General features: G+C 42.6%; 2 protein-coding genes, 1 long non-coding RNA gene and 1 pseudogene across 3 annotated transcripts in view; 3 read left to right on the forward strand and 1 right to left on the reverse strand.

Annotated features, from left to right (window-relative positions):
* The first annotated feature begins 11,483 nt into the window (after positions 1-11,483).
* On the forward strand, positions 11,484-18,907 carry zgc:136493 (D-glycerate dehydrogenase). Its single transcript, XM_024141068.2, has 6 exons — positions 11,484-11,608; positions 12,005-12,383; positions 12,614-12,785; positions 13,333-13,505; positions 13,819-13,915; positions 17,276-18,907. The coding sequence occupies exons 1-6, from the start codon at positions 11,537-11,539 to the stop codon at positions 17,427-17,429; spliced, it is 1,047 nt and encodes a 348-aa protein (XP_023996836.1). The 5' UTR covers positions 11,484-11,536; the 3' UTR covers positions 17,430-18,907.
* A 223-nt stretch (positions 18,908-19,130) lies between these two features.
* LOC112073834 (partitioning defective 6 homolog gamma-like) lies at positions 19,131-23,446 on the forward strand (annotated as a pseudogene).
* LOC139025220 (uncharacterized) lies at positions 22,955-23,530 on the reverse strand. Its single transcript, XR_011476693.1, has 3 exons — positions 23,346-23,530; positions 23,157-23,240; positions 22,955-23,030 (listed from the first exon to the last, which is right to left on the reverse strand). It is a non-coding gene; the product is annotated as an uncharacterized lncRNA (long non-coding RNA).
* A 520-nt stretch (positions 23,531-24,050) lies between these two features.
* adnp2a (ADNP homeobox 2a) overlaps positions 24,051-25,947 on the forward strand; it is an 8,218-nt gene continuing 6,321 nt past the window's right edge. The window contains 4 exon segments of the mRNA XM_070440297.1: positions 24,051-24,318; positions 25,043-25,157; positions 25,291-25,383; positions 25,533-25,916. Coding sequence (XP_070296398.1) covers positions 24,185-24,318; positions 25,043-25,157; positions 25,291-25,383; positions 25,533-25,916 — 726 coding nt within the window. The 5' untranslated portion in view covers positions 24,051-24,184.

A 25,947-nucleotide genomic window follows, 5' to 3' on the forward strand; every position in this document is an offset into this window, starting at 1 on the left:
CTCTCTACCATCCCCCGTCTACGACTCTCGTTCAGTTCTCTCTCTTTGTCTCTCCTGTTCGCTAGCTCGATGTCTTCCTCTCGTCGTCATGGGGATCATAGGTAATTTACATTTAAGTGGCTTTTATTGGTGATGAGAACCTATGTACGATTGGCCATTATATGCAGGTGAATAGTCATCATAACAAGAGGTGAATACAAGTCATAATTAACATTACCAGCTGTCTGTGGGGAGTAGTCTGGATGTATCTGTCCTTGATCATCCGTGGGTGTATCCTGATCTGTGGGGAGTAGTCTGGATGTATCTAGTACTGTTTGGTTTGGAGTAGTCTGGATGTATCTGTCTGTGGGGAGTAGTCTGGATGTATACTGTCTGTGGGGAGTAGTCTGGATGTATCTGTCTGTGGGGGAGTAGTCCTGGTATGTATCTGTCTGTGGGGAGTGTCATACCCATTCTGGATGTATCTGTCTGTGGGGAGTAGTCTGGATGTATCTGATCTGTGGCGGAGTTGTTGTATGTTATCTGTCTGTGGGGGTTGTAGTGGCTGGGTGTATCCTTGTTCTAGTGGTGGGAGTAGGTCTTTGTTGATGTATCTTTAGGTCTGGTGGGGGTAGTCTGGATGTATGCTGTCTGTGGGTGAGTAGGGTCTGGGTGTTTCTGTTGTGGGGAGTAGTCTGGATGTATCGTGTCTGTTGGGGTTAGTAGTTCTGGAATGATCATATGTGTCTGTGGTGGAGTCAGTCTGGGGATGTTGCTGTCATGTGGGGATTTAGTAGTGTCCTGGATGTTTATTCTTGTCTCGTGGGAGTAAGTTGGATGTATTGTCTGTGGGAGTAGTCTGGATGTATCTGTCCTGTAGAACGCCGTAGTATACATCGTGGTTCTGAGATGTATCTGTCTGGTGGGGATAGTTTTTATTCTGTCTGTGGGAGTAGTCTGGATTGTATCTGTCTGTGGGGAGTTAGTCTGGTTATCTGTCTGTGGGGGTAGTCTGTGATGTATGTCTGTGGGAGTAGTCTGGATGTATCTGTCTGTGGAGTAGTCTGATGTATCTGTCTGTGGGGAGTAGTCTGGATTTTATCGTTGAAAATCCCTAAAATGAAAAGTGTCTTCCTTTGTGTCCCACTCTCCACATTCTATGTGAGAGATACTGTAAGATCCTGTTCTGTATCAGAACTACTGTTTTGTCAAATAAACATCGCTGCTGCTGCTTTTCCTGAAGGAAAGAAATTCTGAACAATAATATCATCTGAAAGTAAAAGTCTCTTTCGATGTTTTCACTCCTCTCAACATCTGCCAGTATGGATTAAACGTAGAGATTGAGGAAAAGATAAAATATTCCAAAAGGCTTGCTGTAATCTAMCTCAGATGTATTATAATGTATTATAAATCCCATACAATTATCTTGAAGACGTTGACAAATCCCCTAGTTTCTATGAACCTGATTTGAATAATAAAGCTACTGACTGACATCTGATCGTCTGTTTCACTGGCAGTTCTTTTCACTACTTTAATCAAATCACACTCCACTCTATAAAAAGGGCCTAAAAAACCCTTTAATACAAGAGTAGAAATTTGAGCCCTTAAATCAAAGTAGGCCCTTAAATCAAAGTAGGCCTTTAAATCAAAGTAGGTCTTTAAATCAAAGTAGGTCTTTAAATGAAAGTAGGACTTTAAATCAAAGTAGTCTTTTAAATCAAAGTAGGCCTTTAAATCAAAGTCGGTCTTTAAATCAAAGTAGGCCTTTAAATCAAAGTAGGCCTTTAAATCAATGTAGTCTTTTAAATCAAAGTAGGCCTTTAAATCAAAGTAGGTCTTTAAATCAAAGTAGTCTTTTAAATCAAAGTAGGCCTTTAAATCAAAATCAAAGTAGCTATTTGATTAACCGTAATGTCCTGAACACTGATTTAGCCATGAGACTGTATGACACTGATAAAGCTCCTCTGATTATGTCATTTGTAACTGCCCTGTAGACAGCTCGTACGCCCATTACATAACAGACAACTGTCAAACTGTGTAAACAAAAGCAAAACGATTGCTCCACTGTGTTAGGAGAAACACTGTTTACTGCTGACACTGCACATCTAATTCAGGGAGAAACCCCGGCGACTACGCAGCGAGGTGGAACATTCCCTATTGGCAGCAAAATCACAGCTCACAACTTCCCAGGCCAAGAAATAAAATAACAAACTTGTCTTGTTCCTTCATCCCAGTTCATTCCTCCATTTCTACATTCATATCTCCCTGGGRTTCTCCTGTTGCAACTATGTGTCATTCTAGTTACATTTCCATCTGTCTTCACGATGACTCCACTCCCGCGTCTAAAACAGTATTTAGATCAAATCAAATCTATTTTGGCTCTGATACAATGAGTCAGCCTTGTAGTTAGGGAGGGTTTAAGGCAGTGTCCCAAATGCCACTTCATTCCCTATGGGCCCTGGTCAAAAGTTGTACACTATATAGGGAATAGGGAGTCATTTGGGACATGCCTTATTCTTTCCAGCTGCAGGCCTCCTGTCTGTCTGTCCTCTCTCTCCATGGGGCTGGCCTGGCCACACACCCCTCTGCTGCTCTGTGTCTGTCCTCTCTCTCTCCATGGCGCTGGCCTGGCCACACACCCCTCTGCTGCTCTGTGTCTGTCCTCTCCAATCTCTCCATGGCGCTGGCCAGGCACACATCTCTGCTGCTCTGTGTCTGTCTGTCCTCTCTCTCCATGGCGCTGGCCTGACCACACACCTTCTGCTGCTCTCTGTGTCTGTCTGTCCTCTCTCTCCATTGGTGCTGGCCTGGCCACACAACCCTCTGCTGCTCTGTGTCTGTCTGTCCTCTCTCTCCATGGCACTGGCCAGGGCACACACCCCTCTGCTGCTCTGTGTTGCCCTCTCTATCCATGGCGCTGGCCTGGCCACGCCTCTCTTCTGCTCTGTGTCTGTCCTCTCTCTCTCCAATGGCGCTTGGCCGGCCACACACCTCTCTGCTCTGTGTCTGTATGTCCTCTCTCTCCATGGCGCTGGCCTGGCCACACACCCCCTCTGCTGCTCTGTGTCTGTCTGGTCTCTCTCTCCATGGCGCTGGCCGGCCACACACCCTCTGCTGCTCTGTGTCTGTCTGTCCTTCTCTCCAATGGGCTGGCCCGGCCCACACCCCTCTGCTGCTCTGTGTCTGTCTGTCCTCTCTCTTCCATGGCGCTGGCCTGGCCACACACACCCTCTGCTGCTTCTGTGTCTGTCTGTCCTCTCTTCCATGGCGCTGGCCTGGCCACACACGCTCTTGCTGCTCTGTGTCTGTCTGTCCTCTTCTTCCATGGCACTGGCCAGGCCACCACCCTCTGCTGCTTGTGGTCTGTCTGTCCTTCTCTCCATGGCGCTGGCCTGGCCACACAACCTCTGCTGCTCTGTGTCTGTCTGTCCTCTCTCTCATGGCGCTGGGCCCAGGCCACACACCCCTCTGCTGCTCTGTGTCTGTCTGTCCTCTCTCTCCATGGCGCTGGCCAGGCCACACACCCCTCTGCTGCTTTGTGTCCGTCTGGTTCCGCCACACACTGAAGCACATACTTCAACTTGGCCCTCCTCACTTGTGCGCCTGATAAAACAACGTGACTGTGTCCCAAATGTCCCCCTGTTCCCTATATAGTGCACTACTTTAGACCAGGGACCATAGAGCTCTGGTCAAATTGCCCACTGGGATTTGGTCAATTGCCCCATTGGGCCCTGGTCAAAAGTAGTGCACTATATAGGGAATAGGGTGCCATTTGGGACGTAGGCTGTGACAGCCTCTTTACATGTGTAAAGGCCCAGCAGTGGCAGCTGTGCTTACCCCACCACACACCAATGAATTAGGCTTTAGACCGGCTGAGTAGCTGCACTGAGGCAACTACACAGAGGAACCCTGTTATCCTCTATAATATCCCCTGTGATGTTCYGAAGCTTTAACTACTGTCATTCATTAAAACAACAGATTCAATGTTTAACACCTCACGTCTCTCATTACGTTGTTTTTCTTYATGAATTGTGAATAATAACTCGAGAAAGAGAAAAGTCCATCAAATATCAGAGGAAATCATTTAAAAAGTCCTGCCAATATGTTGCCCAAGAAACTCGATACCCAAATTAATTTTCAATCGTTAAAGGGGCAATATGATATTCAAACCAAAATGACTTAAAAGTGCAAAAATGTATGTACTTTGACACTTTAAAATGCAATTTTGTGTTATGGGAAATCAGTGATTCCTGTTCTTGGTCTGATTATGTTCATTATATCATGCTAACACAGTAAGTCCTTGGCATAGAACTGTTCACAAATCAGGTATGATTTTAGCCATCAGAGCCTGCTTGTTCTTTCAGCTTGCCCTTCTTTCAGTTTGCACRCATCGCACCGAATGTGGATCTAGCGTTCGTCTGCCGATCGTTCAGCACACATTGCTTTAGGGACCACCCGCTGTAGACGTCTGCCGACATTTTTCACGCGATACTACATGCGCACTCGGGTTGGCAAATTACGTTCTATTACTCTCAGCAGGAACCGCTTACTGGTGTGTCTCAGCCCTTAAACAAAGCAACAGTAATAACAGTCTACACTCATTGAGAGGAAGTTACTACAAGGCATCATTGAGAGGAAGTTAAACTACAAAGGGCAAGTGTTGTCTGAGTCCAGTTTCAAAAAAGAGATCCACTTTGTTTTTTTTTAGGCCGGCTTACTGCATTTCTGACAAACTTTTACTGGAAAGCTAGACAGGAGTTGCCTTCTTGGAAAATATGAACAATAGAAGAGATAGGAGTGAACAGGAACATTAGGAAGCACTTTAGGACATGACACCTCAGTGGCATGTGTCAGAATTATTTTTTAAATGTATCTTTAACTAGGCAAGTCAGTTAAGAACAAATTATTTTTTACAATGGCAGCCTACCCTGGGCCAAACTCAGACAGGCCAATTGTGCGCTGCAAAATGGGACTRCCAATTACGCCCAGTTGTGATACAGCCTGGATTCAAACCAGGGTCTSCACTGAGATGCAGTGCCTTAGACCGCTGCACCACCCGGGAGCCCTGTTGAAGTGGAAGACAACTGGAAAAGGAATGTAATTACAGTAGGTGTGACACTAATTGTGAATAATATTAACACCATAAAAATAGCTCCTGTTGCTGTAGGATTCAAGGAAAATTCCACCTATTATTAGGTAGAGCTATTAAATAAATGTCCTATCTGATACTTGCTGAATAAGGTTGATTGGAAAGTAAATGATGAATTKATGCAATAATATTGTTGGAACAATGGGCACAATAAATTAGCTAAATTGGGGAAGAAGTGAAATGAGGATAGGTTGCAAATTGTTTAAACATCTTCAAATCAACATATACACAGGAAATTGGACACATTAACTTTTGCCACAGGCGCCTAATGTCTTACAGCCTGCATTAGCCCCCATATGATAATACTACAAGTCATAAAATATATTACATTTTCTGAAAGACAATTCGGTTATTAAATACAAATCATCAAATATTGATGTGATGTTGTAAATCGTGGATCGGTGCCCATTCTGGGATTTACACACACACACACACACACACACGCACACGCACACGCACACGCACACACACACACATTAGAACCACCATAGGTCTCCATTTGGGAGACAGCACTGGATTGGTCATATAAAATTTAATATAAAATGGTGAAAATATCTTATTCTCAGAATTAAGTAACTGACTGAGAAAAGCTGTTTGATGTTTTAAGACAGTCTGATGTTGATGTTTTAGGACAGTCTGGTAATGATGTTTTAGGACAGTCTGATGTTGATGTTTTAAGACAGTCTGATGTTGATGTTTTAAGACAGTCTACTGGTGATGTTTTAGGACAGTCCGGTGTTGATGTTTTAAGACAGTCTACTGGTGATGTTTTAGGACAGTCTACTGGTGATGTTTTAGGACAGTCTGATGTTTTAGGACAGTCTGATGTTGATGTTTTAGGACAGTCTGATTTTTATAGGAAACAGTCTGTGTTGATGTTTTTAGGACAGTCTGATTGTGATGTTTAGGACAGTCTGAGTGTTGACGGTTTTTTAGGACAGGGCTTTGGAAAATTTGTGTTTTGATTCACGTATGTGAGTAAACAGTCTGATGTCGATGTTTTAGGACTGCTGAAGTTTTAGAACAGTGTGGTGTTGATGTTTTAGGACAGTCTGGTGTTGATGTTTTAGGACAGTCTGATGTTGATGTTTTAGGACAGGCTGAAGTTTTAGAACAGTATGGTGTTGATGTTTTTAGGACAATCTGATGTTGATGTTTTAGGCAGTCTGATGTTGATTTTTTTTAGGACAGTCTGATGTTGATGTTTTAGGACAGTCTGATGTCGATGTTTTAGGACAGTCTGATGTTGATGTTTTAGGACAGTCTGATGTCGATGTTTTAGGACAGTCTGATGTTGATGTTTTAGGACAGTCTGATGTCGATGTTTTAGGACAAAAAAATGACATGAAACCAATATGTAAACACACATAGGACGTCTGATACACACACAGTGTATATGACGTTATCAATAGCAAGAGAGAAGTTTTGGAACGATATTAAGCATTTCAGAAACATTTAGAATATACTTACGTATTTCTTCTGTATGATGTTCCTTTTGGGTCTGTCTTTACTCATCCTGCAAACCGGATTGGGTCGGTTAAACACCGAATAGGCACATGTATATCCTTTTTTAGAACATGCAATTATAAATCCGTGGTGTGATCCAGCGAGGTGGCAGAGTGTCTTTATCCCCAGTCTCTCCCTCTCTCTCACGCTGTCTCTACTTCCCTTTTCGCTGAGGCGCCTGGAAGAAATTCCAATTTTGCAATCCACGGCAAGAAACACAAATTTAAAACACCCAAAATCACGCGGTTATAAATATGCATAACAACGAACCGGACAATCTCGCATTATGCGAATGAAAGGGCATGTATCCTGGATATCCTCGAGGCACAAATCAAACAGCTTTGAGGGCCCAGCAGATTCCGTGTTGAAGAATATCACAGACGGGAGTTAAAAGGTACCAAAAAATGCCCCCCCCCCCTAAAAAAAAAAATGTCAATACAAAATCCAGAAACACGTTTCAGCGTGTCTGCCAGACGACGAGTTAACTCTCCCACACCGCTAGTAATGGTAACGGCATGGGTTTATCTGCAGTGTCTTCCTACCGCGATAGACCGGGGAATATCCCCAGCGGTGAGTCTCGAGGAATACAGTACCACGTTAGGGACTGGGTGAAAATACAAACACTGTCACTGGCGTGAGGAGCAGTGTCGTGTCGCGTTACATCCCTCGAAGATCCATGGACGGGCCTCTAAATGATTTCCATATCAATAAATAACATTTACAATGCAATATATATATATATTGTAATGTCTTTATTCATAATTAAAAAGGTATTAAAATAGGCCTATCATTAAGAACTGCACACATAATAACCAAGTTAGAAATACAAAACAATGTAGCCGCTAACATTGTAATTAAATGGCACAATGTATTATCCATAAGAATGACAATGTTTATTTTTTGAGTTGCACACAAGGCTAAACAGCCTATATATGTATGATGTGAGTGAGATAAGCATGCTACAGAGTGATATTGAGTCTGGTGTCAAATAAGAACTGGAAAAACGGGATGTCCAACACCTCCTATTGAAATCACTCTGACCAACAGACAAGAACGTGAGAGAGAGAGATTATTGTTTATTTCACTTTTGTTAATTATCTATTTCCTTCCTTTGGCAATGTAACATACATTTCCTGCAATAAAGCCCTTATTGAGATTAATTGAATTGAGAGAGAGAGAGACATCATTACAACACTGTACATAGCCATAATATGACATTTGAAATGTCTCTATGCCTCTGAAACTTTTGTGTGTAATGTTTAATTGTTATTAGATTGTTTATTTCACTTTTGTTTATGATCTATTTCACCTGCTATGGCAATGTAAACATATGTTTCCCATACCAATAAAGCCCTTAAATTTAATTTAATTGAGAGAGAGAGAGAGAGAGAGAGAGAGAGAGAGAGAGAGAGAGAGAAATGAAAGAGAGGAAAAGGGGGGGAGAGAGGGGGGGGTAGAGAGAGAGAGACTAATGCAGGGGTGGAGTCATGTCTCTCTGCAGGATAAACTGAGAGGAAAGTACATGCAGCTGCATAGGACAATGCTAAAAAAGTTTGGCAGGTCCTCAAAGCCTGTCTAAATGAGGACCTTAGTTTACATTTCTAAATTAGAAACAGAGAGCCTACTGTTAGACTGCGAATGAGGAAAGAAAGGGGGAGGTTGTAGACTATTAATGTCTATATTCACATTCTAATGATTTCACTGGTTTATTTAAAGTGTGTGGGGGGGGGGGGGGGGTGACAGGATGGTTGGTGACGTTTGTCATGACGACTTGATTTCAAGTGTATAGGCTAAGGTGGACCCCATATTACAATCATGTGAACTGGCGTTTAGACTTGAGTTGATAAATGATCTGGTAGTCAGCCTCTAAAGGTCCACTGACTGGAGCTGATGCAGAATTCATTAGGCCCTGCAGTCAACCACATCCTTCAACTCAACTGACCATTATCCCTCGCTATAAATGGGTAATATAATCTGTGTTCCAAATGACACCCTATTACCTATATAGTGCACTACATTCGACCAGTCCTATGAGCTTTGGTCAAAAGTAGTGCACTATAAAGGAAATGTGGTGCCATTTGGGACGGGCCCAAAGAGGMACTTTGATTTACAAGCATCTAGACTGATCACTGCAGGAGTCCCTCCAGTTTTTTGTATTATTTTTCAGAATCCCAATACATTCCTGTATGTTTTCTTAGGGGCTTTTGAGACAGGAATCTAGCTGTGGCCCAAGGCCATACACACATTACTAATATGTTACAGTCATATTTTATTTAGTTTGATGTTGAGCTTAGCCTTTTTATACAACACAAACCCTCTGGTGATTTATAGACTGGTTTCAGCAGCATCATTAGAGGGACTGTTGTCCTTCAACGCTGATTTAAAGCATGTTGTTTTCCATTTGTAGAGATAAACTTTTAGTGTTGTAAAGCTGTGTTATTCTATAGTAGGCCTCAGACCAACAGTTTGGGCTTTACAGGGCTTTTACTGTCTGTCTACAGACACAGTCCTTCAGGGGTTATATCTGGGGCCTGACTATACTGACAGGGCCTCTACTGTCTGTCTACAGACACAGTCCTTGAGGGCTTACATCTCGGGCCTGACTATACTGCCAGGGCCTCTACTGTCTGTCTACAGACACAGTCCTTCAGGGCTTACATCTGGGGCCTGACTATACTGACAGGGCCTCTACTGTCTGTCTACAGACACAGTCCTTCAGGGCTTACATCTGGGGCCTGACTATACTGACAGGGCCTCTTAAACCCCCCAGGAACCACCATTCAAGCCCCTTCAGCCCATAGAAAGATATTTCACCATCCTTCTATAAGAGACTAATGTTGTATCCCAAATGGCACCCTATATTCCCTATGTAGTGCACTACTTTTGACGAGAGGCTTGAGACGGGCMCCAAGCCCAGAAGACCATAGGGGGCATTGGACACCTGCATTAATTATGGGGCCGACACAGGGGTGACTGACTGGGGCCAGGCTGTCACTGAACCAGCCGGGCAAAAGGAAGGGAGGATCCATGTAGAGAACTTGAGCTGCCTCTCTCACTTCTGAATGGTTGCGTCCCGATTTTGCACCCTTTTCCAGGAGTGTGCACTTGCACACTCTTCACGTCGTCAGGGGTTTAAAGCATAGGATTGGGGCAAGCATTTGGGCTAGAAAAAGTTTCCATACACAAATCATTTCCTTTAAAATCCATGAAGGGAAATAAACGAGTGATAGGAATAGCAGGTGTGTGAATTCATAAGATTGTACATGGCATGTGAGGTATGAGGCACAAGGGCCCAAACAGGTTAATGGAAATTAGTTTCATCTGTTTGACTAAAAGAAGACAGTCATTCACTCAAATCCAATTTTATTTGTCACATGCGCCGAATACAACAATAGACCTTACCTTAAAATGCTGATTTACAAACCCTTAACCAACAATGCAGTTTTAAGAAAATAGAGTTAAGAAAATATTTATTTCAGTAAAGTATAATATTTACTCAGTCATTCATTCAGTCGTTTAGTCAGTCATTCATTCAGTCATTCACTCAGTAAATCACTCAGTCATTCATTCTGGGAAAAGTAAGGAAGGGCAGTATAACATGACCAGAGGAATACTACCTGCCCTTTAGCTGATCATTAGAAATGAATGAGGCAGATCTCTAGCTCTGTGGGAGGTGTGTAGTCTGCCCCCTGCTGGACATATGGACAGGCTGACTGGAACTGCACTTATTTACTTTTAGTCATTTTCTTGGTCATTACAAGTAAAAAAATAAATAACAATACAAATTGATTCTCATGAAACTAACACATACACGCGCACGCGCGCACACACACACACACAGTCTGTGTTGATGTTTTAGGACAGTCTGATGTTGTCACGCCCTGACCTTAGAGAGCCTTTTTTATGTCTCTTTTTGGTTGGTCAGAGTGTGATTTAGGTGGGCATTCTATGTCCTTTACTTCTATGATTTGTGTTTCTATGTTTTGGCGGGTATGGTTCTCAATCAGGACAGCTGTCTATCGTTGTCTCTGATTGGGAACCGTACTTAGGTAGCCATTTTTCCCTCCTTTCAGGTGGGTAGTTAACTTTGTTTGTGGCACTTAGCCCTGTAAGCTTCGCGGTTGTTTCTTTCGTTTGTTTGTTGGCGACATTTTTAATAAAAAGGAAAATGTACGCTCACCACGCTGCACTTTGTCTTCTTCCAATATCGGCCGTGACAGATGTTGATGTTTTAGACATAAAATGACATGAAGCCAAAATGTAAACACACTAATGCATACCACACACAGTTTGTATTATGTTATCCTAAAACATCATCATCGCACTGTCCTAAAGCATCAGAATGACCTAAAACATCAATATCAGACTGTCCTAAAACATCAACATCAGACTCAGTCTGATGTTCTGATGTTGATGTTTTAGGACAGTCTGCTGTTGTTTAGGACATGCTGATGTTTTAGGACAGTCTGTTTTAGGACAGTCTGACGGTGATGTTTTAGGACAGTCTGATGGTGATGTTTTAGGACAGTCTGATGTTTTAGGACAGTCTGACGTTGATGTTTTAGGACAGTCTGATGATGATGTTGCAGGACAGTCTGATGTTGATGTTTTAGACATAAACATGACATGAAGTCAACATGTAAACACACTAATGCATWCCACACACAGTTTGAATGAGGTTATCCATTTGAGAGAGAAGTTTTAGAACTCTATCTRTCTTGAGTTGATTATCTGTCGCTACATACMCTGTTATSTAGGACAGAGTGGGTTAGTGGATTAATGTTTATCTTCTTCCCATTGGCATGTTGTACAGAGCRRTGTGAATATTTCACAGACTAAKGCCRCCTTTCATCGGTGAAACGGTAGTGGATTAATCGCGCCTGGCTGTCAYACAGACWWGAKATGTTCCATTTGATACACAGATTGAAGACTCCACTGTTGTCATTTGGAGGAACGCGCACAATATCCCAACTYGTAAGGAAGTGAAAGATACTTTTATGATCATGTTTTGACGAAGCAAATGTTTCTTTAGAATATTTTGTTTACGTAGTGACCTCTGAGCTTTGATAGCCGACTGTTGCAGACGAATCTCGACATACAGTAGATTGACCGTTAAACCTGCAGAAAGTTTACTTAAACAGTGAATGATCTTTGGAAAATTAGATTTGGTTAAAATGCATTTGCAATCTGAAATAACTACTCTATTGTATTGTTCTACATTTTGAAACAATTGTAAAAACAGTTGACGATATCCAAAGCGTTCTTCTCCGTTTATTGTTCCATAAACGTTATGTTGAATGCCATTGAAATAGAATGATTAAAATATAAATAGAATCATTCAAATGCTATGGTTGATTTATCCTAATTCAGATCAACATGGAGAAGCCCTGCATACTGGCCACTACCTTCGGAGCGCCTGGAGGCATCTACAAATGCTTTGCACCTGTTGTCGAGAAACACTTCACCATTATCCCATACGAGACATTCCCGCTAGACCAGAAGAACCTGTCAGAAAAGGTCAAAGCAGTATTTGTATGGACCGTTGCCCTGAAAGTTGACAGAGGTCTGATGCAGTCTCTGCCTAACCTCGAGGTGGTGGTTAACGGAGGGGTGGGAGTGGACCATCTGGACATACCCATGATCAACAGCTTTGGGGTGAAGGTGTGCAACACCCCTCATGTTGTTGACAACGCCACTGCCGACATCGGGATGGGTCTGATGCTGGCGTCTGCAAGGAAGATCGTCGAAGGTAGGTCTACTGTATGTTAGAGACTCAGAGTTAGTCGTTTCTCATTCAACATATAGGGCCAGTTTCCCATACACAGATGAAGCCAAATTCTGGATTTAAAAGAATGTTCAATGAAGAATCTCCATTGAAAGTGCTTTTTAATCCAGGACTAGTCTTAATCTGTTTCCGGGGAAACCCGCCCATAAAGTGAGAGAATGAAAGCCCTTCTATTCCTTATCATATTCCTACAGGTCACCATTACTCCCTAACCCACAACAATGAGGACTTGCCAGAGAGCTCCATGGGTATGGACGTCAGCGGGGCCACCCTGGGCATCATCGGTATGGGGAGGATAGGATACAAGGTGGCCAGGAGGGCCCAGGCATTTGATATGAAGAWCCTCTATCATAACAGGAACCGCAGGTAGTAATAATACATTTTATTTGACATACTTTCCAAACACTCAAAGACACCTTACATCAAAAGTACATCAAATGCAGGTCAAATGAAATCAGCAGGACGTTATTCAATCTAGACAGTAGTATGGCTGTGGTTAAGGTTTAGACATGGGCCTGCTGTGTGATGCAGGACCTTATTATAGACAGTAGTATGGCTGTGGTTAAGGTTTAGACATGGGTCTGCTGTGTGAGCAGGACTTGTTATAGACAGTAGTATGGCTGTGGTTAAGGTTTAGACATGGGTCTGCTGTGTGATGCAGGACCTGTTATAGACAGTAGTATGGCTGTGGTTAAGGTTTAGACATGGGCTGCTGTGTGATTCTGAAAGCTACATATTCCACCTGTTCATTCATTTACTACTCATTTACTTATTCAAACTAAATTAGGATTATCTCTAAACTCACTGTAACACAGACTCGGTACCCAAACAGACTTCTTAATCTTTAATTTATTCTAAAGACAATGTGATTGTGGTTTCTTTACTTATATTTTCATATTTTCTTTCTTTCCAGGAAAGAGGAAGAGAGAGCAGTGGGGGCGATGTACTGTGCCAACATGGAGGATCTGCTCCAGCAGTCAGACTTTGTGATGGTGGTGGTGACCTGTCACCTGCCACCAGAAACTGATCGGTGCAAGGAACTAGCCATGATGAAACCTACCAGCACTCTCATCAACATCAGTAGAGGTATAACCAGACCATAGAGTTAGAATAAGTAGAATGGCCCTCCCCATTCAGGTCATTATGAGTGTCCCGTAGCAGTAAATCAGTGATTCTATATCTATGGACCTGACACACATAAGACTAAATCCTGACTTGAGATCTATGGGCAGATGAACTTACGACTTTCACGTAAATCATGCATTGGTGTAAATTAGAGCATTGTACAAAATGTGAGCCACACACAAGGATCTACAGTTAGATTCACTCTATAGTTATTGTGATCAGACTCAAACTCGCCATAACAAATGTAAAAACATTGGAGCATTTGTTTTCACAGGCCTCGTTGTAGACCAAGATGCGTTGGGGGAAGCCCTCCAGAAGAAAGTGATCCGAGCCGCTGCACTGGATGTGACTTACCCTGAACCCCTACCAATGTAGACTGATACCTGAACCCTACAATGTTAGACTGATACCTGAACCCCTACCAATGTAAGACTGATACCCTGAACCCCTACCAATGTAAGACTGATACCCTGAACCCTACCAATGTAGACTGATACCCTGAACCCCTACCAATGTAAGACTGATACCCTGAACCCCTACAATGTTAGACTGATACCCTGAACCCTACCAATGTTAGACTGATACCCTGAACCCCTACCAATGTTAGACTGATACCCTGAACCCTACCAATGTAAGACTGATACCCTAACCCCACCAATGTAAGACTGATACCCTGAACCCTACCAATGTTAGATATACCCTGAACCCCTACCAATGTAAGACTGATACCCTGAACCCCTACCAATGTTAGACTGATACCCTGAACCCCTACCAATGTTAGACTGATACCCTGAACCCCTACCAATGTAAGACTGATACCCTAACCCCTACCAATGTTAGACTGATACCCTGAACCCTACCAATGTAAGACTGATACCCTGAACCCCTACCAATGTAAGACTGATACCTGAACCCCTACCAATGTTAGACTGATACCCTGAACCCTACCAATGTAAGACTGATACCTGAACCCCTCAATGTTAGACTGATACCCTGAACCCTACCAATGTTAGACTGATACCCTGAACCCCTACCAATGTTAGATTGATACCTGAACCCTACAATGTAAGACTGATCCTGAACCCTACCAATGTAAGACTGATACCCTGAACCCCTACCAATGTTAGATTGATACCCTGAACCCTACCAATGTAAGACTGATACCTCAACCCCTACCAATGTTAGACTGATACCCTGAACCCCTACAATGTAGACTGATACTGAACCCTACCAATGTTAGACTGATACCCTGAACCCCTACCAATGTTAGATGATACCCTGAACCCCTACCAATGTAAGACTGATACCCTGAACCCCTACCAATGTAAGACTGATACCCGAACCCCTACCAATGTAAGACTGATACCCTGAACCCCTACCAATGTAAGACTGATCCCTGAACCCTACCAATGTAAGACTGATACCCTGAACCCCTACAATGAAGACTGATCCCTGAACCCTACCAATGTAAGACTGATCCCTGAACCCCTACCAATGTAAGACTGATACCCTGAACCCCTACCAATGTTAAGATGATACCCTGAACCCTACCAATGTAAGACTGATACCCTGAACCCCTACCAATGTAAGACTGATACCCTGAACCCCTACCAATGTAAGACTGATACCCTGAACCCCTACCAATGTAAGACTGATACCCTGAACCCTACCAATGTAAGACTGATCCCTGAACCCCTACCAATGTTAGACTGATACCTGAACCCCTACCAATGTTAGACTGATACCTGAACCCCTACCAATGTTAGATGATACCCTGAACCCCTACCAATGTTAGACTGATACCCTGAACCCCTACCAATGTTAGACTGATACCTGAACCCCTACCAATGTAAGACTGATACCCTGAACCCCTACCAATGTTAGACTGATACCATGATCCCCTACCAATGTAAGACTGATACCCTGAACCCCTACCAATGTTAGATTGATACCCTGAACCCCTACCAATGTAAGACTGATACCCTGAACCCCTACCAATGTAGACTGATACCCTGAACCCCTACCAATGTTAGACTGATACCCTGAACCCCTACCAATGTTAGATTGATACCCTGAACCCCTACCAATGTTAGACTTATACCCTGAACCCCTACCAATGTAAGACTGAGACTGATACCCTGAACCCCTACCAATGTTAGATTGATACCCTGAACCCCTACCAATGTAAGACTGATACCCTGAACCCCTACCAATGGCCGTGTCTGTAAAACCTGACGACTCCTTTTAGCCTCCAAGGCCTGTATTCATCAAGCGCTCCAGAGTACTCCATAATGTCAAGGTGAAAATGTTACAAATTAATACAAATTACATAACTAAAATATAGAAATTCCATAAGTATTCACCCCCTTTGTTTGGGCAAGCCTAAATTAGTTCGGAAGTAAAATTTGGCTTAAGGAATCACTTAAGTTATATGGACTCACTCTGTGTGAGAGTGAGAGGTTGTAGATAGAGGTTGACATGATTTTTTAATGACTACCCCTTCCTCTGTCCCCCATACATACAGCATCTGTAAGGTCCCTCAGTCAAGTATTTCAAGCACGGATTCAACTACAAAGACAGGGAGTTTTCCGAAAGCCTCATAATGAAGGGCAGTGATTGGTAGATGGGTAACAATAACAAATCGGACTTTGAATATATCTTGGTCAAGTTAATAATGATGCTGTGGATGATGTATTAAATCACACAAACACATCAAAGATGCAGTCGTCCTTCTGAACTGAGCTGCAGGACAGGAAGGAAACTGCTTAGGAATGTCACCATGAGGCCATTGGGAATTTTAAAACAACTACAGAGTTCAATGGCTGTAATGGGAGAAAACTGAGGATGGATCAACAACATTGTAGTGACTCCACAATAACCTAAACGACAGAGTGAAAAGAAGAATACAAATATACAGAATACATTTTTCCCAAAACATTCATATACAGTATATGTATGGAAAAATACACTAAAATAATACCTAAAAAAAAACATGGCAAAGGAATACACTTTTTGGGGCCTAAATGCAAAGCCTTATATTTGGGGCAAATCCAACACATCACTGAGTAACCGCCTCTTTATTTTCAAGCATGGTGTGGGTATGTTTGACATTGGCAAAGACGGGGTGTTTTTCAGGATGAAAAAAAGCAGGATGGAGCTAAGCACAGGCAAAATCCTAGAGGAAAACCTGCTTCGGCAGGACAATAACCTACAACACAAAGCCAAATCTACCAAGAAGACAGTGAAGGTTCCTGAGTGGCCAAGTTACATTTTTGACTTAAATGTCCTTGAAAATCTATGGAAAGACTTGAAAATAGCTGTCTAGCCATGATCCTTGACAGAGCTTGAAGAATTTTGAAAAGAATAGTGGGAAAATATTGCACAACACAGGTGTGCAAAAGCTCTTATGAGACTTACCCAGAAAGACTCACAGCTGTAATCGCTGCCAAAGGTGTTTCTAACGTGTATTGACTCAGGGAGGGTGAATACTTATCTAAACAAGGTATATTAGTGTTTTTATTTTTCATTCATCTTAAAAATATATAAAAAATTGACATTATAGAGTCTTTTGTGTAGATCGTTGACAAAAAAAAAGACAATTCAATCAATTTTAACCCCACTTTGTAACGCAATGAAATGTGAAGAAATCCAGGGGGGTGGGGGTGGAGACTTTCTTTAGGCACTGTATAACCCTCAAATTACACATTTCTGTTTTGTTTTTGCCTGGACAGAGGCCACCCCCTTGCTGCTCTTCCAAATGTCATCATCCTGCCCCACATAGGGACCCACTCCGTTGAGACGACGCAGATAATGGTGGAGAAGATGGTGACCAACGCCCTGGCAGTACTAGGAGGGAACCAGCCTCCTGATGAGGTCAAGGTGTAGGTCAGAGAAGTTTCCTCTAGGTACAGATCTAGGATCAGTTTCTATTCCCACAATCCTAACCTGAACCATTAGTGGGCGAAATGCAAAATTTAAAACCAAAATCGGCATCTAGGGGCAACTTCACCCTATTCCTCAGGAATCACCCTGGACCCTCCATGCCAGTTTTAACTAGCTGCCATGCCTTAGAGCAGGGGTGTAAAACATATGGCCCCGGCACACGAGGGGGTCCAATCCGGTCCATGGGTGGTTTGAGTAGCCTCAAATATTTAGAAAACATTCATACAGTATCTTGACTGTGTCCAACTCGCTAATAATCCCCGAAATTAAAGCTACACAGTCAGGGAGCAAATTTCTAAAATGATGGATAAAGGACTATTTTTGTCTCTCACATTTTGACGGCAAGGAAATACAACACACTTTCAGTGCGGCCCTCGGGGTGCCCCCCTTCCAGCATTGGGGAACATCCCGCGCCACGTCTATTTCTATGGGCACAAGCAATGTTCATGACACAAACTGTTCACACCCCTCTTGTTGGTGGAGAGAATGTTGCAGGTTTAAAGCCTATTTCCTGCAATTCTACACATTTTGTCATGTGGTGCAAATAAAATGTTGCAGTTTTAAAGCAAAAATGTTCTTGCAATTCCATACATTTTGCCATGTCTAATGTGTATTCATGTGATATTTGTGTGACAAAAAAATTACAACAATACCTATGGGCTAAAAAAAACCTAAAGAAAAAAAACGTTAGCTGACATGGGCTAGTTGATCTGGACATTTCTGACAAGTTATAAGTAGCTCTCTAAGGTCTGCAATCACTGACAAGACAAGAGGAACTGATGATGCACCACCCAATTTAGAAATTGCACCTTGCGCATTCTATTATTACAACTTTCAAAAGTAAGTTTAAAGCCGGACTGAATTCCTTTAAAAAATAAATAATAATAATAATTGGGGGGGACCCCCTCCCTGGGGGGGACCCCCGCACTCCCCCTGCCGACCTCTCAGTTTGGGAACCATTGTTGTAGAAGACCTGCCTTAGAGGGTCCTAACTTCCACGATCACTGATCTAGCAGAATGTGAAAGGAAGGAGGACGATGGGGTAAATCTATCCAGCGGGGATGAAGGAAAGGAGAGGAGGAAAATAAGATATTTAGTATTGAGACTTAGGCACCACAATGCAGCAGTGTCACTGATCAGAGAAGTCTTCACCATCCACATGAATAAGCACCTAATCATAGCTCCGTCCTGGACAATTCTATATAAGTTATGACACTATAGATAATAAAATGTTGGATAGAAATGGAATATATTGCTTCTCAATGGTGAATATGCCTTCTCATACAGTACATGGAAATGTACTGTAATTTATATCACTTCATAGTGACTGTTGATTTAACTAATTATAACCACTGATTAAAGGTTTAGAGCATTATGCATACTCTATTTCTAACTGCACAATAAACAACTTGACAAATCTGTATTATTTTGTGTATTAATGCGTCACAAATATATAAATCAAATGTTATAAATATTTAGTCAATCTGAAGCAAGGTTACAAGATATTTAGTAGCTCAGTGTAATCAATCCCTACAGCACTTAAGAGAAGAAACTGCGTCCTCCGGTGGAGAGGAGAGGGAAGCTATGGAAAGGATGGGGGCGGTGATGTCATGATGGTTAACTTTACCCAATCCGTCTGCCCCGGTCCCGCACCAGTCAGCGGGGAACAACACAGTCTTTTTATGTGACAGAAGAAAGCAGTAACTCCTCCAGCAGAAGTACGGGAAAACGGCTTTGTATGAAGAAGCGTAACTTTACGCACAGGCAGCAGACAGTGGATCAAACTGAACCCACAGACGTAGTAGTCTACAACCCACACAGAACCCGGTGGGGCTCTGAAGAATAAGAAAATGAATCGGAGCTTAAGTAAATCGCAGTCTTCTTTGCAGTATCGTGCGACAGTGGAAGTGAAAAGCAAAGTAAGTAGCCGCGCGGGAGTTGGGCATCCTGTTTTATGGGCTGACTATTGTTCCATTTGGAGAGGATGCTGTCTAGCTGCGCAATGTGCTCCGGATAAATAGAAGAATAACGGTCCTTGACTAAAATTATATATAGTTCTACAACCAATATGTCATCCTAGTGTAGGCTACTGTCGTTTTTGTAATGCTTTTATGGTATGAGATCATCTGTTTACCATCAATTTGGTGGTCCATCCACCCATTAATTTCTATTTTTACCTGTCATAACATTATTTTTTAGATTATAAGTAATGTGTTATTACCTGCATATGTAATAGCCAATATTATGGCTATAAACTAGATATATTTTCTGCTCACAGTCCTTGGCTGATCTACAGGTACATGTATATATATATTTTGCTCCATATCATCTTAGTTTTGTCCAGTAGCCTAATACATTGCTGACACTCAATATCAAAATCYCATTGGTCAATGAATTATATGGAAAGGACAGCTTTTCTTTATTGTTCAAAGTTTCTCCGAAAAATTCTGTCTTTAGTATGGAGCAGAGTTCAGAAGGTTTTCCCTTAACCGCTCCAACCCTGGGGAGTTCCAAGATTTCTACAAGCTCATCCTGTGCCTGCACCGTCTAACCAGCATTGATGTCATAATTGGCTATGCAGATATCCAGGGAGAGCTACTACCCATCAATAACGATGACAACTTCTGCAAGGCCGTGTCCACTGCTCCCACCTTACTGCGGATCTTCATACAGAGACAAGGTATACACCCAGAACAGACCAGACCAGKCAGTTGTTTTACTCTAAAGCCCTAAACACAACTAACTGTAATTATGCAAGACTAAGCCAGTTATTATGGTTGTCTGTCATTAAAAAGGTAATAAAACCAGGTAACATTGATAGGCTTCAATAACACTGAGATAACATATCATCCAAGACTGAGACTGGAATTCAAATATCCTTCTTGCATGCTTTCTTCARAAGGGATTTATCAGAGTTTGCATCAGGAAAMTTGTTTATGTGTGTCTCCACCAGCAGCAGAAGGGGAAGTAATTTAGTTGTCCAGGGTTTATGTTTATTTTCATGTAATTGCTGTGCGCTGCTATTTTTGTATGTTTGTTAACATGATGGACTAWCTACATTTGTTTCCCTTGTTTATGTAACCTCAGGAACTCCTGTTTATATAGTTTGTAGCGAATCAGAACATATTCTGCTGCAATCCTTRCTGATGTTGACAGTATGATTTATGCCCTGGTTGTTGTGCTCAGTCAGAAGTTGTTTCTTGCCCACATTGACCCACACAGTAAAACACAAAATGCATCCGTTTAGTTGCATTGTAGCCCTTATGGTAATTAGACTAGTTGAGGCATTTGACAAGTTTTGCTTTTCGTGTACTAACAGACTTCCTGTTCACAGAGGAAGTAGACGACAATACCTTCTGCCCAATGCCACTGTGACACGCCGGAGGAAGGTGCCAGTGATCCCTCTCCACGCGGCGAACGTGAACCGCAAAAGGCCCACGGTCCACATCAGCAGGCCGCAAGACTTCCGTCCCATCTCGTCCATTATTGACACAGATTTCCTGCCCGCATCTCAGCGCCGGGTGCGCCTTTACCGCCAGGGCTCAGAGAGGCCCTGGGGTTCTATATCCGGGATGGGACCACTGTGAGGGTGACTCCCCACGGCCTGGAGAAGGTACCTGGATCTTCATCTCACGGCTGGTCCCTGGAGGCCTGGCTGAGAGCACAGGGCTGCTGGCCATCAACGACCAGGTGCTTGAGGTGAATGGGATTGAGGTGATGGGCAAGGTGTTAGACCAGGTGACAGACATGATGATCGCAAACAGTCACAATCTTATCATCACGGGTGAAGCCGGTGAACCAGCGTAATAACATAGTGCGTACCGGCAGCTGGATGTCGGGGATAAACTCGGGCAGTGTCAGCTCTTTAGACTACCAGAGTTACCAACAGCATGCCCATCTGTGTGGGAGCCTACAGCTTCACTGATGACGAACTGCAGAGCGACGAGGACTTGGACATTGTGATTGAGAGAAGACTCAGAAACTCATCCCGTCGCTCCAGTGCCTCCACCTCCACAGCCTCCCCGTTCCCAGGCTTGGTCCCAGCCCCAGCAGAGTCCTAGGCCTTCTCCTAGGCCATCCACCGGCGCCCTCCCCGTCGGCCTTACTCTGTCATCTCCTCAACTCCTATCACTCACAGCCCAGCCTCACTAACCTGAACCTCAGACTGAACCGAGACCTGACCCTGCAGCAGCACTATGGCAGCAGCCCAGCCATCAGGGAGATGAATGGAGGTGTGTTTAACACACAGCAGCCTGCTCACCCTGAGGACAGAGCTACGACGCAGCCTGGTGCTACAGAGGGGAGGGGTGGAGGAGGACGGAATGGTCATCACCTTGTGATTCTACTGTCAGATTCTAGAAGACTACAAACCACAGGGCGATGCTGGGGGAGGACGGAATGGTCATCACCTTGTGATTCTACAGTCAGATTCTAGAACACTACAAACCACAGGGAGGGGAGGACGGCACAATAAAAATGGCCAGAATTAAGTGAATGGTATGGTATAAAACACGTGTTTGATGAAATCACGTGTTTGATGTTTTTGATACCATTCCACTCATTCTGCTCCAGCCATTACCACAACCTGTCCTCCCTAATTAAGGTGCCACCAACCTCCTGTGCTACAGACACTGCCAGCCTTTGTTATACCTTTTCTATACTTGAGACTGAGGAGACGTTTGTTATTGGCTGGGTCCAAATGACACCCCATTTCCTATATAGCGCACTGCTTTGACCTGGACCCTGGTCACAAGTAGGCACTATAAAGGGAATGGGTGTTGATGATTCATTGTGAATTCAGGGATCTGACCTTTAGAACCCACTTAAATGTTGTCCCTCTCAGCGTCAGTCTCTCAGCACATGTGAAACCACAAAGCGGAGCGCCTCAGCATTTAATATGGAAATAGTCATGAAACACCATTATGTATTATTAGTAAATCCAGTTTTGGCACTTGTTGTTATACTGTGAATGTACGTGTCCTTTATATGTACTGCTGATGCATTGAGTAGAGGGAATGTAAATGTATTATTAAAGCTACAGAAGCACTGTTGTGTTCTATTATGTCTCCCAAGTGGCACAGCGGTCTAAGGCACTGCATCTCAGTGCTAAAGGTGTCACTACAGACCCTGGTTCGATTCCAGACTGTATCACAACCGGGCCGTGATTGGGAGTCCCATAGGGCGGCGCACAATTAGCCCTCATTGTAAATAAGAATTTGTTCTTAACTGACTTGCCTAGTTAAATAAAGGTTAAATAAATATGTCTAATGCCATTTTGAGGAATAAATCCTTAACTATCCCCTTACCAAAATATCAAGCCATTACGTGTGTCCCAAATGTCTTATGATTGTGTCATTATGAACTGTGTCATTATGAACTGTGTCATTATGAACTATGTCATTATGAACTGTGTCATGAACTGTCATTATGAATTGTGTCATTATGAACTATGTCATTATGAACTGTGTCATTATAAACTGTGACATTATGAATTGTGTCATTATGAACTGTGACATAATGAACTGTGTCATTATGAACTGTGTCCTATTATGAACTGTGTCATTAATGAACTGTGTCATTATGAACTGTGACATTATGAACTGTGTCATAATGAACTGTGTCATTATGAACTGTGTCATTAATATGTGAACTTGTCATATGAACTGTGACATTATGAACTGTGTCATTATGAATTGTGACATTATGAACTGTGACATTATGAATTGTGACATTATGAACTGTGACATAATGAAACTGTGACATTATGAACTGTGTCATTATGAACTGTGACTTATGAACTGTGTCATTATCAAATTGTGACATTATGAATTGTGACATAATGAACTGTACATAATGAACTGTGACATTATGACTGTGTGAGCCACTGGCATTTGTTTCTGTGAGTTTTCAGCCCTTCTGTCCACAGGCTTTTGATTAAAGAGCATGTGGGCTAAATATCACCCACAGTTTCAGTGATTTGTGATTTGCTTACAGTAGGCCCATAGGGATAACTCAAAGTGAAACAAACAGTCTCCCTGACCCACTTCAACAATACGATGTAGACCATGCTTGCTGATAAGTTATCAAAAAATATTGTTCAATACCTAATGCTTGACCCTGTCTTGAGCTCACCTCTGACCTGGTATGATATTTGTTGTCATATGTTCGCTTATGGGAAATGACATTGACAGAAAATCTTAGAGCTGCAGAAGTCTCTCATTGAACCAGGCAAATGTGTCCATTTTGAATTCTAGAATTCTATATGTATCAGAAAAAACCTATATGTATTCTATATTCAATATGATATGCCATGTTTACTTATTGTAGTTTATTCCCATAGGTGTGATTTCACAGGGTGCCTCAGCTGCAAACGGTATGATATGAACTGATGGGTGTGATACACCTGGTGGCAACAGGTGTGGTCCCCAGTGGTGATCAAGGTCAACTCAATTGTTCTACTGTGTTCAAAATGGTCCAGGGTAAGAATTAGAGACACACTCATTTGATTGGAGGGTCATGACCATGCATACGTTAATGAGCAAACGTCACTTCTCATTCCTGTGCGCCATGTTTCCTATCAATAGTTGGATGATGATGCTCTTCAACAGATCAAACAAAAGAAAAATGGTTGACTAAAAATAGAGGAAATTCTGCCATTATTGGTATTATAGGCGAAGAACACGATTGACCCTAAGTGCATGCCGAGTATTTCATGGTATATTTTTCATAGCCGTGTAGTGCGCGCGCCTAAGCTCTTCTCCACTCGGATTGGTGAAAACAGACTCACGAGCACGCACTCTGTCGAGAGCTTTCTCTTCGACTGCCAGGTCGTGTAAGGTACACTTTCCCAAATGTATCTTCAGTATATATCTGCATGATTAACATTGTGTCCAAAACGTTGCTGCAATTCACCAAATATTTAAATCCTGCCGCCAAATGTGTATGAGCGGTGAAGTTACCTCAGTGACCTGTCTGTGTGTGCATGCAAATTAGGCAAAATGCGATGCTAGCATCAGTCATCCAGCTAGCTAACAACTGTTTTAGRTGGCTTGCGTAGATGCAGTATTATTATGCATCCTGACTATCAGTGGTTTAGTATTTCTCTGCTCATTCTTCSTAGTTATTTGCTAGCCAATAACATTCAACTGTCAGTGTGCCATTCACAGAATTATGTAACTTGTCTTAACTGCAGTTTTTCGCAGCAGACGATGTGACCAAATTATAAGTTTTATTACTTGCCTGATCATTTTGGCTGGCATTGCGTTCAAGTAGCCAGTAACGAAAATCGAGGYAAGTACCATTTCCGCKAACAATGACTAATGACAAAGTTGTTATCATTTTATATATAACWATGGGYTTCAGGGGCAACCGCRTGCTTGGCCTACTAGTCCAGAGGCACCTCCACTAAATGCTACGTTGTATCACTGACACTGAAGTGGTTATTGTTTACAGTATATACAAAAACAACTGATTTAAAATGTCTTGTTTTTGTTTCTAGACCTACCTCTGGCTTGTGAAATGAACATTTTATTTACTGCTGTGTTTTGCTCGTGCAGGGAAAAGATGTACCAACTACCTGTGGAGAAATTGGACAAAATCAGACAATCAAGGAAGAGAGTCAAAGATATTCTATGTGACATTGGACTTGACAACTGCAAAAAGTTGTTGGATGTAAGTTCTGTTTGTACACTACAAATGTTCAAGCACAGATATTAGTGGGACTTTGTTCACTGTGGCTACTCTTAATAGAATATTGATAGATTCATTTTGCATTAACCCTCGCTTGGTATATTTTGTTTTCCAGGATCTTAAATGCTTTGATGCAGGAGACGACTGTTTTGAGAACACAGACTGGGAGGATTTAACGGACGGTTACCATGGCAAAAGGAGAAAAAGGGTACGCTCATCATTGTGGAGGACAAGTKATTTATTATTCTGTCATAATAGCTGTTGCAATACAGTAATATGTCTTAACTTTATAGTTTAAATGTAACATTAATATTTAAATCACATGCTCACTTCATCATTATTATTTAAATCCCTCAGTGGCCATATCGCAGGGAGATGCTATGCTGTGCCCTGTGCTGGTTCTCTACCCGGTCATGGTACACCTTCAGAGGACACGTCCAGCGCTGTCACGAGGAGGAGGAGGACATCAGCGCCCTGTCRTCCTGCCCCAACTGCTCCTTCATCAGCCAGCCTGACGTCACCAATCAACACATCAAGCTGTTCCACGGGGGCTCAGCCAAAACCACCAGTGCCCCATGTACTTTAACCTCCACCACGTCCCATACTACCATCCACTCAGTCTCCACCACTGACGTAGGAGACAAGTACTCGTGTCGAGGCTGTGGGTTCCACGACTCGCTGTTCTATGTCATGAGAAAACACGTCCTGGTGAACCACTACGGATCGTTGTTGCAAATTTTACTTCAGAAGAGTTGCAAGATATTTTTGACGA

The sequence above is a fragment of the Salvelinus sp. IW2-2015 genome, unplaced genomic scaffold (genome assembly GCF_002910315.2).
Source record: "Salvelinus sp. IW2-2015 unplaced genomic scaffold, ASM291031v2 Un_scaffold2388, whole genome shotgun sequence".
Lineage (NCBI taxonomy): Eukaryota > Metazoa > Chordata > Actinopteri > Salmoniformes > Salmonidae > Salvelinus > Salvelinus sp. IW2-2015.